General features: G+C 41.7%; 1 protein-coding gene across 3 annotated transcripts in view; it reads left to right on the top strand.

Annotated features, from left to right (window-relative positions):
• The window catches only part of LOC144823924 (uncharacterized), a 523,537-nt gene that overhangs the window by 399,247 nt on the left and 109,866 nt on the right, over window positions 1-14,424 (top strand). For all 3 annotated transcript variants that reach the window (XM_078682843.1, XM_078682842.1, XM_078682844.1), the window contains 2 exons: window positions 9,418-9,503; window positions 11,517-11,556. In XM_078682843.1, coding sequence (XP_078538969.1) covers window positions 9,418-9,503; window positions 11,517-11,556 — 126 coding nt within the window. The remainder of the gene's footprint in view (window positions 1-9,417; window positions 9,504-11,516; window positions 11,557-14,424) is intronic.

Here is a 14,424-nt window from a genome sequence, read left to right as displayed (position 1 = left end):
AATACCTCGTCGAATCACGGCAGATAACATCACCACTAAAAAGAATGGCTTGCGATTAACATATACAGGCTAGTTCCCACTTATAATGTAGATCCACAGCACTCGGCTGACGTCCGGACTGTTATACAAGATTTGCGAGTCTAAATGGCATATACACTAAGAGCATGCTACGTTCGACCATTTTTTTCTTTTTCTCAGGCAATCCAGCCTGGGGGGGGGAAAGAATGGCCAAATGAGCACAGCCCAGCGGGAATCTTCTCACTTCCTTCCTGAGGGTATGGGATGGTGTAAAGAAAAAACCAAGACAGAAAGCAATCTATAATAGAAAGGATATTAGGTTCGGGAGCTGGGTGGGTCAAACATCTAATAAGTGTCCAACGTAGTCTAAATAACTTGCCAAGAAATTCTCTGAAGGGATTCAGTCCGTACGAATTATTATTCGGAACTAGGATGTTGATCTCTGACCTTGATAGTCAGACTTCAGTGGTAACAGAAAAAAGCTTTGATGTCAAAGACCGTTTGGCTATTTTGCAGGACTTAAACAAAACAAGAAAAGACCTGAGCAACATACAGTTGAAACAACAGCCAACAACCACTGAAGAATCACCACCTGTCCCAGCAAGACCTGTCTGGATTCCAAAAGTCGGGGATCTAGTCAGGGAGAAGATCGCGGTAAAGAAGGAATTTGGGCCTTCTTACAGAAAAGCAGTTCCTGTCTTGTCTGTCAACGGGACAAGATCAGTTGTACTACCGCCACTTGCTGGAAAAAAGGAGAACCGAGTTGTATCCATCGACCTGGTAAAACCACAACATGTGGCCGATAACCAACGGTAGGCCAAGTGGACTCCCAATAAGTAGCAGAACACCAAGGTTTGCTACCAGTACAGAGGTCCTATCAAAGAGGCTCATCACATTCGAACGCCTACAGAAGAACAACAAGGACTATGCAACAATGCAATAGAACTAAGACCTCTGAAAACCCAAATAAAGACATTTAGCAGAGACACACCAATCTATACAGAAGTACCAAGTGAAAATGCAAGAAACAAAAATCCTGAACCAATTGGAACAATTGATAGAACTGCATCTGGTTACTTCATCAACTTCGATGATTCCTCTGACGGCTTCAGTGAACAAAAGACACAGCCATCACCAAAATCCTTTAAAGACAAAGCAAAGGAACTTTTGAAACAACTAAAAGAAACATATCTGATTTCTCCATGGATTGAATTTTGGGTGGGTTTTGGTGCATTTATCCTCATACTTTGGCTCATCATGGTATTTACCTTGGGACGCTTCATTGAGGGAAAATATGCTAAAATGGACACAGCAAGTCAGAACATCAACTTGGTCCTCAAACCACACACATCTTCACACGTCGAGAAACGAGAACTTTCTTCAGAACTTTCTTCAGCCAACTTCACAGCAATTCCAATACCTGGTGGGGTAGCCTGGGACAACACTGACTATGAAATTTATGGTCCGGTCGAGATCCTGAAATATCCACACCAAATCAAGATCTCCTTGAGTGACTTTGCAAAACCAAACTCATTTGCTGATGATTGGGACTTTGAAAGTATTAACAATATGATGTCTGACTTAGTAATGTCTGCTAAATTTACAAAACATGATTATTTGCAGGGTTCTACAAATTATGACAGCATGTACTGCTATAACCATTATGGTAACCATTTCTTGCATAAATCTGCACAACCTAGAAATGTTTTAAATTTTAATCAATGGGAACATTGTGCTACACCTCCAAAAGGGAGCTCAAGAACCGTGTATGGCAAATATTCATATTTTTCAGGTTTTAACACTAGTAATGCTGAAACATTTTATTACAAATTGTCAAACAAGACAGGGACCAAAACCATGATAACCAACACAAAATTGATTTATTCTGATTCATTCTTTGAAAAAATGAATACTTTTGGATTCGATTATTGGGACAAAAATGTTGATTTGAAAAGTGTTTGGGGTACAAAAGAATGGCAAGTACAGGGTATAGAAGCTTTGTTTAGAGCCTGCATGATCCCAGAACAAATGATATTTTTAAATGACACTGTTCAACAAACCACCTGTCTTGGCTTAGCCAAAATCAAAGATTTAAATAACCTGTCTATTCCAAAGCCAACAATGTTTAGCAATAACTCTGATACAGATGAAGAAATAGACATAAACCATATACTTAACCAAAACAGAACACATCCTGATTGGAAACAATGGTTGATCTGGCCCACAGATACAAATAACTGTCAAGATAGATTCCTGAATAAAACACAGGGTTTCAAAATGACCAGGCCAGACCCAAGATATCCCCAAAGACATCACCCAGGGATAATAACAACCTACAGTGTGGGCAAATTATGCCTTCAATGGCTACAAACTTCCACACTGCCTGAAATTAAGCAACACCTAACTTTACTTACTGATGGTGCTGACTTGCGTGATTTCATACTGGGACCACGCAAACAGCGTCAAAAGCGTTTCATAGCAGCCTCTGTATATGCAGCATACAATGAGGCCTGGAAGGTTACTCAAATTGAGACAGCAGAAAGAATACGGGAAATTGACCGTATTAATTTGGAAAAATCACTTTCTGTAGTGGACAATGGGTTAATGACTCTGTCCTCCAGAATTTTTTCATTGGACAGCATTGTGTCTTCAGCAATCGATATATTATCGCAAGACTTACTGTTATTACAACATGGTCAGTCACAATTGCGTTCTATTGTACAGCTTGGCTGGACGTTACAAAATCTGCGTTCAGGCTACGTGCCTTGGCGTTTAATCAACACAACGTCACTATTCCAAATCTTTAACCTTACTGATAGACAAATCGGTATGGCGCAGAAGGGTGCTGATTATACAATCTTGAGCATTGAAAAACTAGAAAGATTACCAATGACAATGTCAGAACGACCTGTCAGTGAATGGATAATCCACGGAATCATAAATATTCCAATCTCAACCTTCAGGTTTCAGTACTGCCAAAAATATATACAGGCTGGCATGTACGAGAAATTGGGAAAGGGGTACCTTAAAACAACATGGAACCTGCCCTATTCACATGCATGTGTCAGTAATAAAGGACAGAAAGTGTTTCTTAGTGGCGACAATTGTGCTATGTCACTAAGCGGCACGCTTCTATGTAACGGTATTAGTTTGCACGGAGCCTGTGAAGGGAATTCATACAACCTTTCATGTCACCAGCAAGGCGCACCTGCAACTGAAATAGAACCATTCTTTCAAAGACTCTATAATGGGAGTTACATTCTTATTGTAGACCGCAGATGTTGCAGTCTTATGCCCGGGACTCCTTATCTAGTAACTACAACAGCGAAGGTCAAGTGCTGTGGACGTTCTTTGTTCCCCAGCTCCTTTCCAGACAGGGAGGCGAGGGCATGGCCCAGTTTGAAAATTACTTCTATTCGAATAGACACTTTAAGCAGAATGAAAACAGTGCTTCTTCAGACGCCTACAAGGCTCACGTCATCAAAAGAAACGTATGATCTACAAGTCGCAAGGACGACTGCAGAGATACATACATTATTATCAACTAATTCCCCCGTACATTTCGCGGAAATCCTGAGCGAAATCTTAAATATTTCTGATACCACTGGGGTCTCAAAGGTATTTAAGACAGTATTTTCGATGGCATTAACACCATTCAAAGCCATACTGGGTATTTTTCCAGATTTCGTCCATTCGATTTTTGGCGGACTTCCCCTGATCCTGGGACTAATTGCAGGAATCCTATTCCTAGTCCTTATTTTTCGTTATGGCAACCCATGTCACAGACCAAACTCTGACGACAATGGAAGAAACGATCCTAGCCATTGGATACCGGGACCGGATATCAAAAATCCTGGGACTCTCCCGGCTTAGAGACCTGAACATGACTTGGTTTCTATCATTTCGACCAATGTGGCAAAGGTGTGTTTTACCTGTACTAAGGTGTCTGCTATGCGGAGAAGAATGCGTGTTAGACACCTGTCTGACGCTACAATCGGATGCGCCGGTGGATGCAGATACACTGCTGGTTCCTACCAAGGTTCACGCACTGTGCTGCCCTCAAAGGCTGCCAATTCTGATGACGGCATTCCTGGAATCTTCACCACTGCGATTGAAGAGTAGTGAAGTTCAAGATGAAAGCAGCATCGAACAGGTACGACCTTCTGTCAGCAATGCAAATCAGAATGTCAATGGAGACAATCATGCGCACGAATGCATGGTTACCCCTATTTCCGACTTAGAGGAACTTTCCCATGAAGCTGTTGACAGTTTTTTCGAAAGCCTGAATGATATGATGTTCTCTCCGGAACAGAAATAGAGACTTTTGAGTAAACTCGCACACGGCGTTCCCTGAATTCGGCCTTCAACTTTAACAATAAAGTCACATGAACAATTAGAATCCAGTTCACGGACAGCAACTTTTTTCAGCAAGCCCCTAAAATATTTTTCTATATATTTTTTCCCGGGACACTGATCTTCTGCTTAAAGTAAGAAACTATTCCTAGAGAACTAAGATTTCTATTTTTTTTAGATACTTTATAGACTTTATATAGACTTTAGCTGCCCGCTGGTATGTTCACACTATATTTTATGTGATGAAATGGTTTCGACTTTTTTTCTGTATAGCCATATTAAGAGCCATTTCATGTGTATTTCTCATATACCAACAAGCAATAATGCATAACAATGCGTGTTTACTTTTGCATTTAATTCATAGCTTAAGTGCATACAATATATATGACTGCAATTTTTCAGTATATTTGAAAATTTCAAAATGCATTTATGTATTTTGGGGTGGTAAGGTATACACTATACTCTATAGTATGTTGTACTATGTTATACTATGCAAAGATTAGTAGATATGACCATAGTTAGCGTGGAGTGGGTGTCGTGTATTTCTATAGGTTCTGAATCGATCCCCCTATTCCTGACCCTATTCTGGTTAAACTACCTAGCTAGTCAACTAACAGTCAGCCCATGAGGCAAGAAATCCCCCATGATGCAGATACCGTTATCTGACGCAGTCACACTACGGCACAGGAACGTGTTATCTGATTAGGTCATAACGCTTGAGATCTAATTAGACAAGCGACATTCCTCCAGCCCCTGATAAGGCATACGACGTTCTCATAACAAATCAAACCTATGACAACCTGGATAATCCGTGCGGCCATTGTTTTGATTTCACAGAGAATTTTAGTAAAGAATGTGCTAACGAGCAAGTCGTATGACATCTTTATTGACGTACCTATGTCCATCCTTACGTCAATCCCGGCACCTTTAAGGTATAAATATTGCCGACCTTGCCCTATGCAAAGACACGCGTGGTGACAAGACGGAGCAGCCATACTTGCCGAAGCAGAGAGCAGAAGCAGACCCCGCAGGCAGCAGCCCCGCCTTCCTGACGCGCTGAGAGACGCGCTGCTATCTCAAGCCGAGAGACCCAGCACCGGCGCTTCTGGGCAGCCCTCGCAGGCAGCCTGGAATATCGAGAGCAGAGAAAGAGATACCATTCCTCATTCATCCTAAATTCCAGGTACAGAACTGAATAACCCCTCCTAGAGAATTCTTTAGTTATTCACTTGGCAAAAACAAACTTAACTTAAACTGTAACTTTCTATTCCCGCCCACGCATTAGACTTAGGTCAGGTACACGGGGTAGGCGTATTTAGAAACACCAGTTGAGTGCGTTTAGTCAAATGTATATGTGTATGTAAATATATTTTAATCATTTTAAAACATCATATGGCTCAGAAACCATATCAATGTTTTTACAGTATTATTTTATACTATTGCTTTTAATGTATGCACTTTACTTAACTATAAGTATTGCAATAATATCGATCCATTTCTCTTGTACGAGAAAAGAGACTGATCAATAAATAACATCTTTTATTGAACACGCCCGTCTCTTCCTTTTCTCTACATTCTGATGAGACTAAGAATGCACGTACTGACTGAGTAAAATAATTGCCTTGTGCTCACACGACTCTTGAGATTGACTCTTGATTAGGGGAGAGCAAAGTTGTCATGTTCTATGGTTGTCAGAAACTAAATCCCTTCTTGTCTAATCAGGGGAGTTAATCCTTCCTTGAACATTCGAGAAAGTTTCTAGCGAACTCTGAGCTTAGCTGGCAAACCCAAAAATTAAGTCTAGTATCGACAGTAGTAGACCTAGTTAACGTCTGGTCTAGGCCTTTACTGCTGTAGGTACTATTCCAATGCGCAGAGCCTATTGGGAAAATAGGAGCTACACTACAGTATGGGGCTGTACAATAAATGCTGCCTACTGGACTAGAATACATACATATTTGGAGGGAGTACTGGGATTCGAAAAGAGAAGCTAGTGTTGACATGCTGGGGATCATGGTCGGTTGGAGGGCGGCTGTCGTGCACGCATACTGGTTGGATTGGGGTACCTGATCTCCAAACATGACATTGCGCAGAATTGGTGGAACGTCGCCCTTTGGACGTCAGTGAGTAGCAAGGAGGCTTGGGCAGATCTGCCCTGGTGGAGGAGGACGTTTAAAATGTCAGCGGTTGTCCTGCAAAATACCACGGTATTTGGTCAAAATGGGCACAGTGTAATGACAGTTAGAGACCTCGGTTCAAATATTACTGGGTCACAATGAGTGTTGTTTAAGAGGGGCTTTGTTGAAGGTTCACTGCAGCCCTGTGTGCCCGGGACAATATGTATGTTGGATTCACACGTGCTTTTATCATTTTATGTTGCTACTGATTGAATATATATCATATTAATGTAATGGAAATGCTAATAAAAAGTTTCATTAAAAAAAGAACTAACACAATCATTAGGTCTGTGCTATGTCCTAGCTGATAACCCATCTGATCTGGAAGTAAAAGTTGATGGGCTTCAACGATTTCAGAAAGCTGATAGAAAACAGCCTTCGCTAGTAGAAACTATAATAAGGAAATTACTAGTTCCCATGGTCCTGCCCTCTAACATTGGATGGCCTATCAAAGCCCAAAAGACATGTTGAGGTTTCTCTTGAGTTCAACTAGTCAGAAAGCCTTAAGTATGTTCTTGTAGAATTTCTGGTACATTTTAACTGCTCACATCCATCCCTGTAGCAAATCACTGATTGGTGTTCAAGGCAGAGGATGCTGTTTTTTAAAGTATGAATTGTTGAGTCAAATGTTCGCTTTTTTGTATGGTGCAGTGTTAGAAAGTCATCAATGAACTGGAATAACTCTGGTGATGCGACTACGTAATCTCATACCTTCTTCTTGTGAGTAAAGGGAATCCGAGAGTCTGAAGTCGGCCTCTGGTCTAATAACTAAGGTCACTGGGGTAAACAACAAGCTAGCCACAATATATATTTAATCATTTACACAGAGATATGTAAGGCCTAGATATGTGAGAAGAGTGTGTAATAACGTTATCTAAAAATTATTAGAATCACTCTCTTTTATTATGAAATGATTTCTCTTTATTCACTTGTTTTTCTACTTTTTATATTTTCATCACATTTATCAAAAATGTTTTTGTGTTATATCTTTAACTATTCTTATATATAGTGATTCTATTAAAAAACACATAATATAATTTTCACAAACAGTATTAAAAACCTAAAGGAGGGGTTTTGAACGGAGCATAATGCCTTCAAAAGAAATGGACCGTCTTTGAAATCTTGATGCCATAGTTTAAAAAAATATATGTTTGATTTGAAGGATGGAGTTTGCAATTTCATTGGGTGCTTTGAGTGGGATTTATGTTGGGTCCTTAGAATAGTTGGAAATAGGGTCTTTGCACCCTAGGTGCTTTAATTCATCCTGACTCAACAGAAAGCGAGGTGTATTGCATCTGCTGAGACCGCAAAGGTGCCCTTTTGGGTGAGATTCTGGATAAAAGGCCAGACTTTCACCTTATCTGGATAAGTGGTCAGGCCAAGACCCCTAAAATGATAGTAGATATGGGATGGAGTCTGTCATCTGCCAGAATGATGCCTTTACATTTCAGTTATAAATGGTCACAATTAGTGAGATCTAATGGGAATTTCAAGTGACGTGCATTCTGCTCAGTGTACAAGACCTTCCAACTAAAAAATATAATTCACTGTATGAGTAGGTGGTGGGGCCATGGAGGGGGCGAGGCCTCGAGAAGAGAAGTCCCTAGAGGCACTATCCCCCCCTCCACTCACCAAATCCCCCTAAAAAAAAAAGCTTGCTGATTCTGGTGACGATGTCCAAGGCCGTTTTCACATCCCTAAATGGACATCGGCTTGGCAAAGCATCGAAAGACGAGCTGGAAATCCAATCTTTGCAGTGGGTTGCAGCTCTTTTTCCCTGCCACACTGTGATATCAGCTCTAGGTATCAGTGTGAAAGAAGCCGTTATCGGGTGTGGCACCATGTGAGCTGAGCTCGTCACGAGCACCTGGGCGCTGGGCGCACCTCCCCTCCCCCCCGCACAGCGGGGGAATTACCCCCGCTACGAAGGGGTTAAGGTGGTCTTTGGTTCCTCGACTCCGTACTTTTCCATGATTGGTAAGTGGCATGTCCTTCTATGGGGCTATGACAGTGCTTAAGTTGTAAAAAAAAAAACAAGTGCCAGGGCTCTCGTCAAGAGGCCACTGGAGCTTGCGCCACACATTGGCCCTTCCAGCACTGCTGATAACACCACAAACACAGCTACTAACCATGACACTCCTAAAAGTGTGACAATACAGAATATTTAAGGCCTCCAAAGCTATAATAATGGCTTGGGTGGCAAGTATTAGGCATTTTTATTTTTTAATTTTTTTTATCAGTTTAAATAACAAACTTGCTGACAGCAAATGACATTTGTAATCTCAGTTTGTACAATTGACATGGTGTATTAGGCATTTGTTATGTATATTGAATTAATAAACACTTGTTGTCGTGCTCATCTCTAAATTAGATGAACAGCTCTACAATTTTACCGACGGTCATAAAGGCCGGTGTTGATATTTAAGTGCCGAGCACCAGTAACCCCCAGTGAAAAATGTCCCTGACACATCAGCGGCTGACTAATTCAGGTCAGTGTTCTGCTGAAAACAGATCTTCCGATGGAAGCCTAGTCTTTGAAGTCAAATCAAGTGCTGCTTTCTTGCTGGTAGATCTCACACAAATACATAAGACAAAACGGATCAGAGGAGAAGGTGCATGTCACTTCATACCCTCGGCTGGTCCTTGTCGTGCATCATGTTTGTGGTGAGACCTCGCTAAGGTATTAACAGATAACCCAAAGGCAGGTACTCTAGCAAGGAATATGTTATTCTGTATGTATCCTAAGGTGAGAAGGGCCATATCCCCAAGATTCTGCAGTAAGAGGTTTGTGAGGGGTGCTTCCTTTCTGGTGCAGGTGTCTGAGCAGTCCAGATGGACTTCTAACCCTTGCACGTCTCTCTCTTTGCAGGGCAGGCACGAAGGAGCTCAGATTGATCCATGGGAAGACGCCGACTTTAATTTGTACAAGGTCACTGACCGGTATGGCTTTCTACAGTAAGTTCATGTTTTTAAATCATGGTGTCTAGAATGAACATCTTTTAAACTGTTTCATAAGCATGTGTTTCCCTTCAGCCTCTATGTTCTTCTTGAAGTGGCATTTAAAGGGCTAATCAGCATTTTCGGTGATGTCCATAAACTTGAGCAAAGAACCGCCTATTTCCACATCAAAATCCTGTTTGGGGCCTTTTCTAGTGGCCTTTGGCTCCCCATCTAGAGGTGTGTCTTCCCTCATACCTTCATAATGACCATCCTCTCCTCCTTGTGCCCTATGCTGTCTCCAAGAGCCCAGCCTGTCCACTCGCTACGTCCATCCTGTTGGCCAGGATGCTGTTGAACCTGTTCACTGCTAGGGATGTTTGCAGGTCTTCTGATAGATACTTGCTGATTCCATGATGCAGATGACCCGGGATGTATCGAGCGAGGGTTAACATTGCCTGTTCCCTTTTTACTTTCTGCCCATGTAGCACCTTGGAATCTGTTGGCCGTGAGTCCAGAACAGCTGCTGCTCATTGATGTAAAGTGTTTCAAAGTGTCCCTCAACCTATCAACAAACTGGGGCACTACTCTAGACAGACAAGGGTCAGATTTGTTCCATTCCCATTCTTGAAGGAATGATCCGAAGTCCAACAGTGCTGAAACATGCAATATATATATATACGCATATTGCTTGTTCCATGACATGGCTGACATGACAACATGGCTGAACCTCTGCAGCTGCATTATTTCATGTATGGAGTCGGTAATCCCAACCCAAGCCAGAGGCTGCAGCAGAATGTTGTAAAATGGGGAGTTGAACCTGATCATGACAATAGCTCAGGGCGCAGCTTAATATGTGAAGTAGAGAAGGGACCCCTGGAGCTACAGGCCTTCTTCACCCTGGCTATTAGGGGTATGATCTTACATTTCATAGTGTAGATAAGTCCCCTTGCCCACGTGGATGGTAACAATTAAACCCATATATAATCACATACAGTATGTCCATACGAAATCTGCTAGTTGTTTAAATTCGTATAAGCACATAAGACACTGGGCCGGATTTAGTTTTCGGTGGACGGACTACTCCATTACGACAGTGATGGATATCCCGTCTGTCGAAATATAGATCCCATAGGATATTAAGGGGTTTATATTTCGGGGACAGGATATCCTTCACTGTTGTGATGAAGTAAGCCATCCACCAAAATTTAAATCAGGCCCACTGTTGTCAGAAGAAGGATGTTTCTTTTATTTTCTTTCTTTTGTTTGTTCCAGTCATTGTTTCATGTTGTACAGCAAATTATGAGGTAAAGCTCAAAACTTGTTTCTCCCCCTAATGGTGCTCAGGCCTGGGCTTTTTCAAGGCTGCAATACGTATACAACATGAGGGAAGTAGAGTTGGCCTAACGGCTAGGGCGGTCGACCTCGAATCTGGGGAACTGGGTTCGAGTCTCTGCAATGACGCTGAACATCCTCTGATTCCGGGCAGATCACTTAATCTCCCCGTGCCTAACAAAAATGAATGTGTCCTCATGTAACGCAACTGGTGCTATGTAATGCGCTCTGATACTCGATACTGGGTCAAGTTCGGGCTATATAAAACTCCGTAATATGTAAGTTAGGTTATAGTTGTGTTGTACTCTAAGGTCTGTGAGACACGAGTGGTTCTGAATCAGTTTTGTACCCAGAGCACAAATATAAACATTAATGATGTCAGCTAGGTGAGGCACTACAGGCGTGCAAGATGGAAACGATATCTCGAATTAACCTATGCTCACAATTTGTAAAGCGCTCTGTCACCTTCGGGTCTAGCTAGTGCTATATAGAACTCGAAATAAATGAATAAAGATAAATGATGGGAAAGATCGTGACGTGATAAAGATGAGGCAATGTAGGCACCTAGTGTATCAAATATTTACACATCAAACGAGGAGGTAAGATCCTCTTGCTTTTCACATTGTCTTATAAAGATGCCTGCCGGCAAGCTGTTATGATTGTGTATTCACTTCAATTTTCTTTTTTTCATTTCAGTGAGCAGGAACTGCCTTCCCGCAGCGCCGCAGAAGAAAAGGTAAGAACATTATTCCAGTTGCATTTAGTTTCCTGACCACATAAGAAGTGAAGACTTCTAGAGTCCTGCCCCTTGTGAATCTGAACTCTCATTTTTAGATGGAGTTCAGGCCCAGCATAAAGTGGTCCTCGAAAAATGTACCCAAGAGCTTTAAAAGGCAGTCTGCAGCCCAGCTTACTAGCCACAGGAAGAGTCCTCATTCTCTGAGGAGGTCAGTGCTATCTGGCTCCATTTCCCATCGCTGTCCTCGTCTGATTGGGCAGGTTCGCGCAAGCAACAGAGAAAAACATGGCACTGCTTGAGTGATGGAACAGTTGTGCCCTGTCCATACACTAAACCCATCTTTGTTGGTCATTTGACAACTTTAATCACAGACCCGTTTCTCGTGACTCACCCTCTGTCCCCCAGCTCGCTCATTACCATTCTTCCACTGACAGAGATGCCACAAATCCACTGATGGTCAGTCCCCTCTCTGAACGGTGTGTCCACAGAAGAGCCTTACCCCCTCCTCTAAACCTCTTCCGCTCCAGCCTTTCCACCTCCTAAAACACACCGCTTGAGATACATCCTGAAAACACAAGGCATGATACCACAGCAAATGCCTTTGATCCCACACTTTCAGCATGACACACTACTTCCCGCATCAGCAATTGCAACACTGTGACTACATGAAATCTTCACACAACCTCAAATGGCACAATATTGTATTGGACTGTTTTCATGTACATCATGCGATGAAATAAGATACCTGCATATATGCAGCTGCTTTATATTCCTCTAACTGTGAATGCATAATGTTTTCTGGAACAACTTGAGATTGTGTAATGCTTATACATGCCAATAGCTGCATGATTCGTGTTCGTAACTATGAATTAAAAATATTCTTATATAACTACATAACCTGCAACTGCTTAAATTAGCCTTCTGACAGATATATTTAAAAAATTCACTGTTCCTAAATCAGCAAACATGCAGTAATCTCTGTCATAACATAACCCACAAGCTCTCTGCACCTAAACAATCAATGCATATATATCTAGGCTAAACTTACCCCATAACTTCTGGCATCCCCCCTCTTCACCTCCTAGGTGCGCCCAAGCCTCAAGAGCCAGAACGTTCCCCTAACCAGTCCTTAGATGCACACTGCTAAATATGCACAGCCAATTCATCCAAGAATGCATCTCTGACCAGAATCTCAAAGGCTTTGTTTTAGCCAAGACTGATTTATCCCAGAGATTCCATGCACTCCTACAGCAGATTATTTCTAACAGTGGTATCAAGACGTAAAACACGCCAAATTCCAAAGGAGGAGGCATTTCCTCTTCAGCACATTTTCATTGCTGAAACCTTGGCCATTAATTGCCTTAGCCCCCACCTAGCTCCTAGCCTCCATCTTAAAAATGAGAATTCCCCTCATTTTTGACCTTTTAGCTGCTGGGTTTCACAGAGCACACCATTTCCTAGTCAGTGTATATTTACTTCTAGATGAATATATCAAATGCCTACCCACCTCAGAATTATGAGACACCATAACCTTTGCCTACATCCTGCTGACTCCCATATCTTCACCTAGAATATGTCCTCTTCAGAAGATGTAGAAGTCAATATGCTAGCCTTTTAGCTAACAACTTGGATAGACCACTTGATTACCATTTTATACATCGACACCCTCTACTCTCCATCAAAAGAAAGACCTAAAAAAAATCTCACTTTACATGTAAGACGAAAACCTTCTCTAAAGTCTTGTAGTTTATTGTTCATATGCACATGCACTTCTCCAAAACTTTTCGCTTTGCCTCCAAATGGTCCATGCCCCAGAAGTTCAACTCCAACCATATCAGTTATCATCTCAAGTCCACCTTACAAAAAGAAGAATCCAATCACTAAAAGCTGTCCTCACATGGAACCAGACAAGCAACTCAATAGGCCTCACTCTCAGCCAGTACAGTACTTTTCATAGCCAAAATCCAGGATGGCTTCAAAAATTCCCAAACACCATTCCAAACAATTGTGAGCTTCCTCAGGCACACCACCATTCTATCAGTCATTCTCTTCTCCATGATTCCCTCAAGATTTCTGATCTCAATTAAACAATCTTTCATGGAGAATGTAGTGGCAATATTGATTTCCATCAATCTTACCTAATTCTCTCTTAGCTTTCCCACCTATAGCTCCTACAATTAGCATTCTCATTCTTTCTTGGCAGGCCACACAAATGCTTTGATAATCACAGCAGTGATTAACATCCACTAAACCATTACCCAAAACTTTGAAGCAGTCACTTCTCACACCACCTTTGACCGTGCAGAGAAAGGAAAATATCAACATATTGTTGAATATCTCTGGATCACAGCATCACAACTAAATCAATTGTTGGAGTCTGACATAATCATGAACAGCTGTTAGTTTAATTTCTACCTCTATCTCTGCACAAAAGCTGCTTTTGTCATTGTTTTAGCTCAGTCACACCATAACGACATCACCATGCGTATTTTTCTCAACCTTGCAGCTGCTTTGACACACCTCCTTACTGAACAGCATGTCTAACTTGTCCCAGTATGCCCTGAGTCTACCATCGTCATGTACAAAGTGCTAGAAGATCCCCATCTCTATAGTCATGTTCAATCGATACAAGGTTTGTTCAAGATCCACAGTGTCTTTTTCCTTTCCAATGCAGAACATTTAGATTGTTTAAGAACTTTGCAACACAAGACCTGATCAACCAGTTCTACAAATGTCATGGGGTCTTCCAACAAGACCCTTAACGAGAAAAGATCTTAAAGTACATAGAAGAAAGAAGGAGGGTCTTCCTATAGAGTTCATAACAAATGTCATCTCTCCTCTCTTTGCATGTCACTATTGATTCAA

Source organism: Lissotriton helveticus, chromosome 3_1 (assembly GCF_964261635.1).
Source record: "Lissotriton helveticus chromosome 3_1, aLisHel1.1, whole genome shotgun sequence".
Classification (NCBI taxonomy): domain Eukaryota; kingdom Metazoa; phylum Chordata; class Amphibia; order Caudata; family Salamandridae; genus Lissotriton; species Lissotriton helveticus.
Note: the sequence above shows the minus strand (reverse complement) of the source record. Positions and strands in the feature narration are given on the sequence as shown.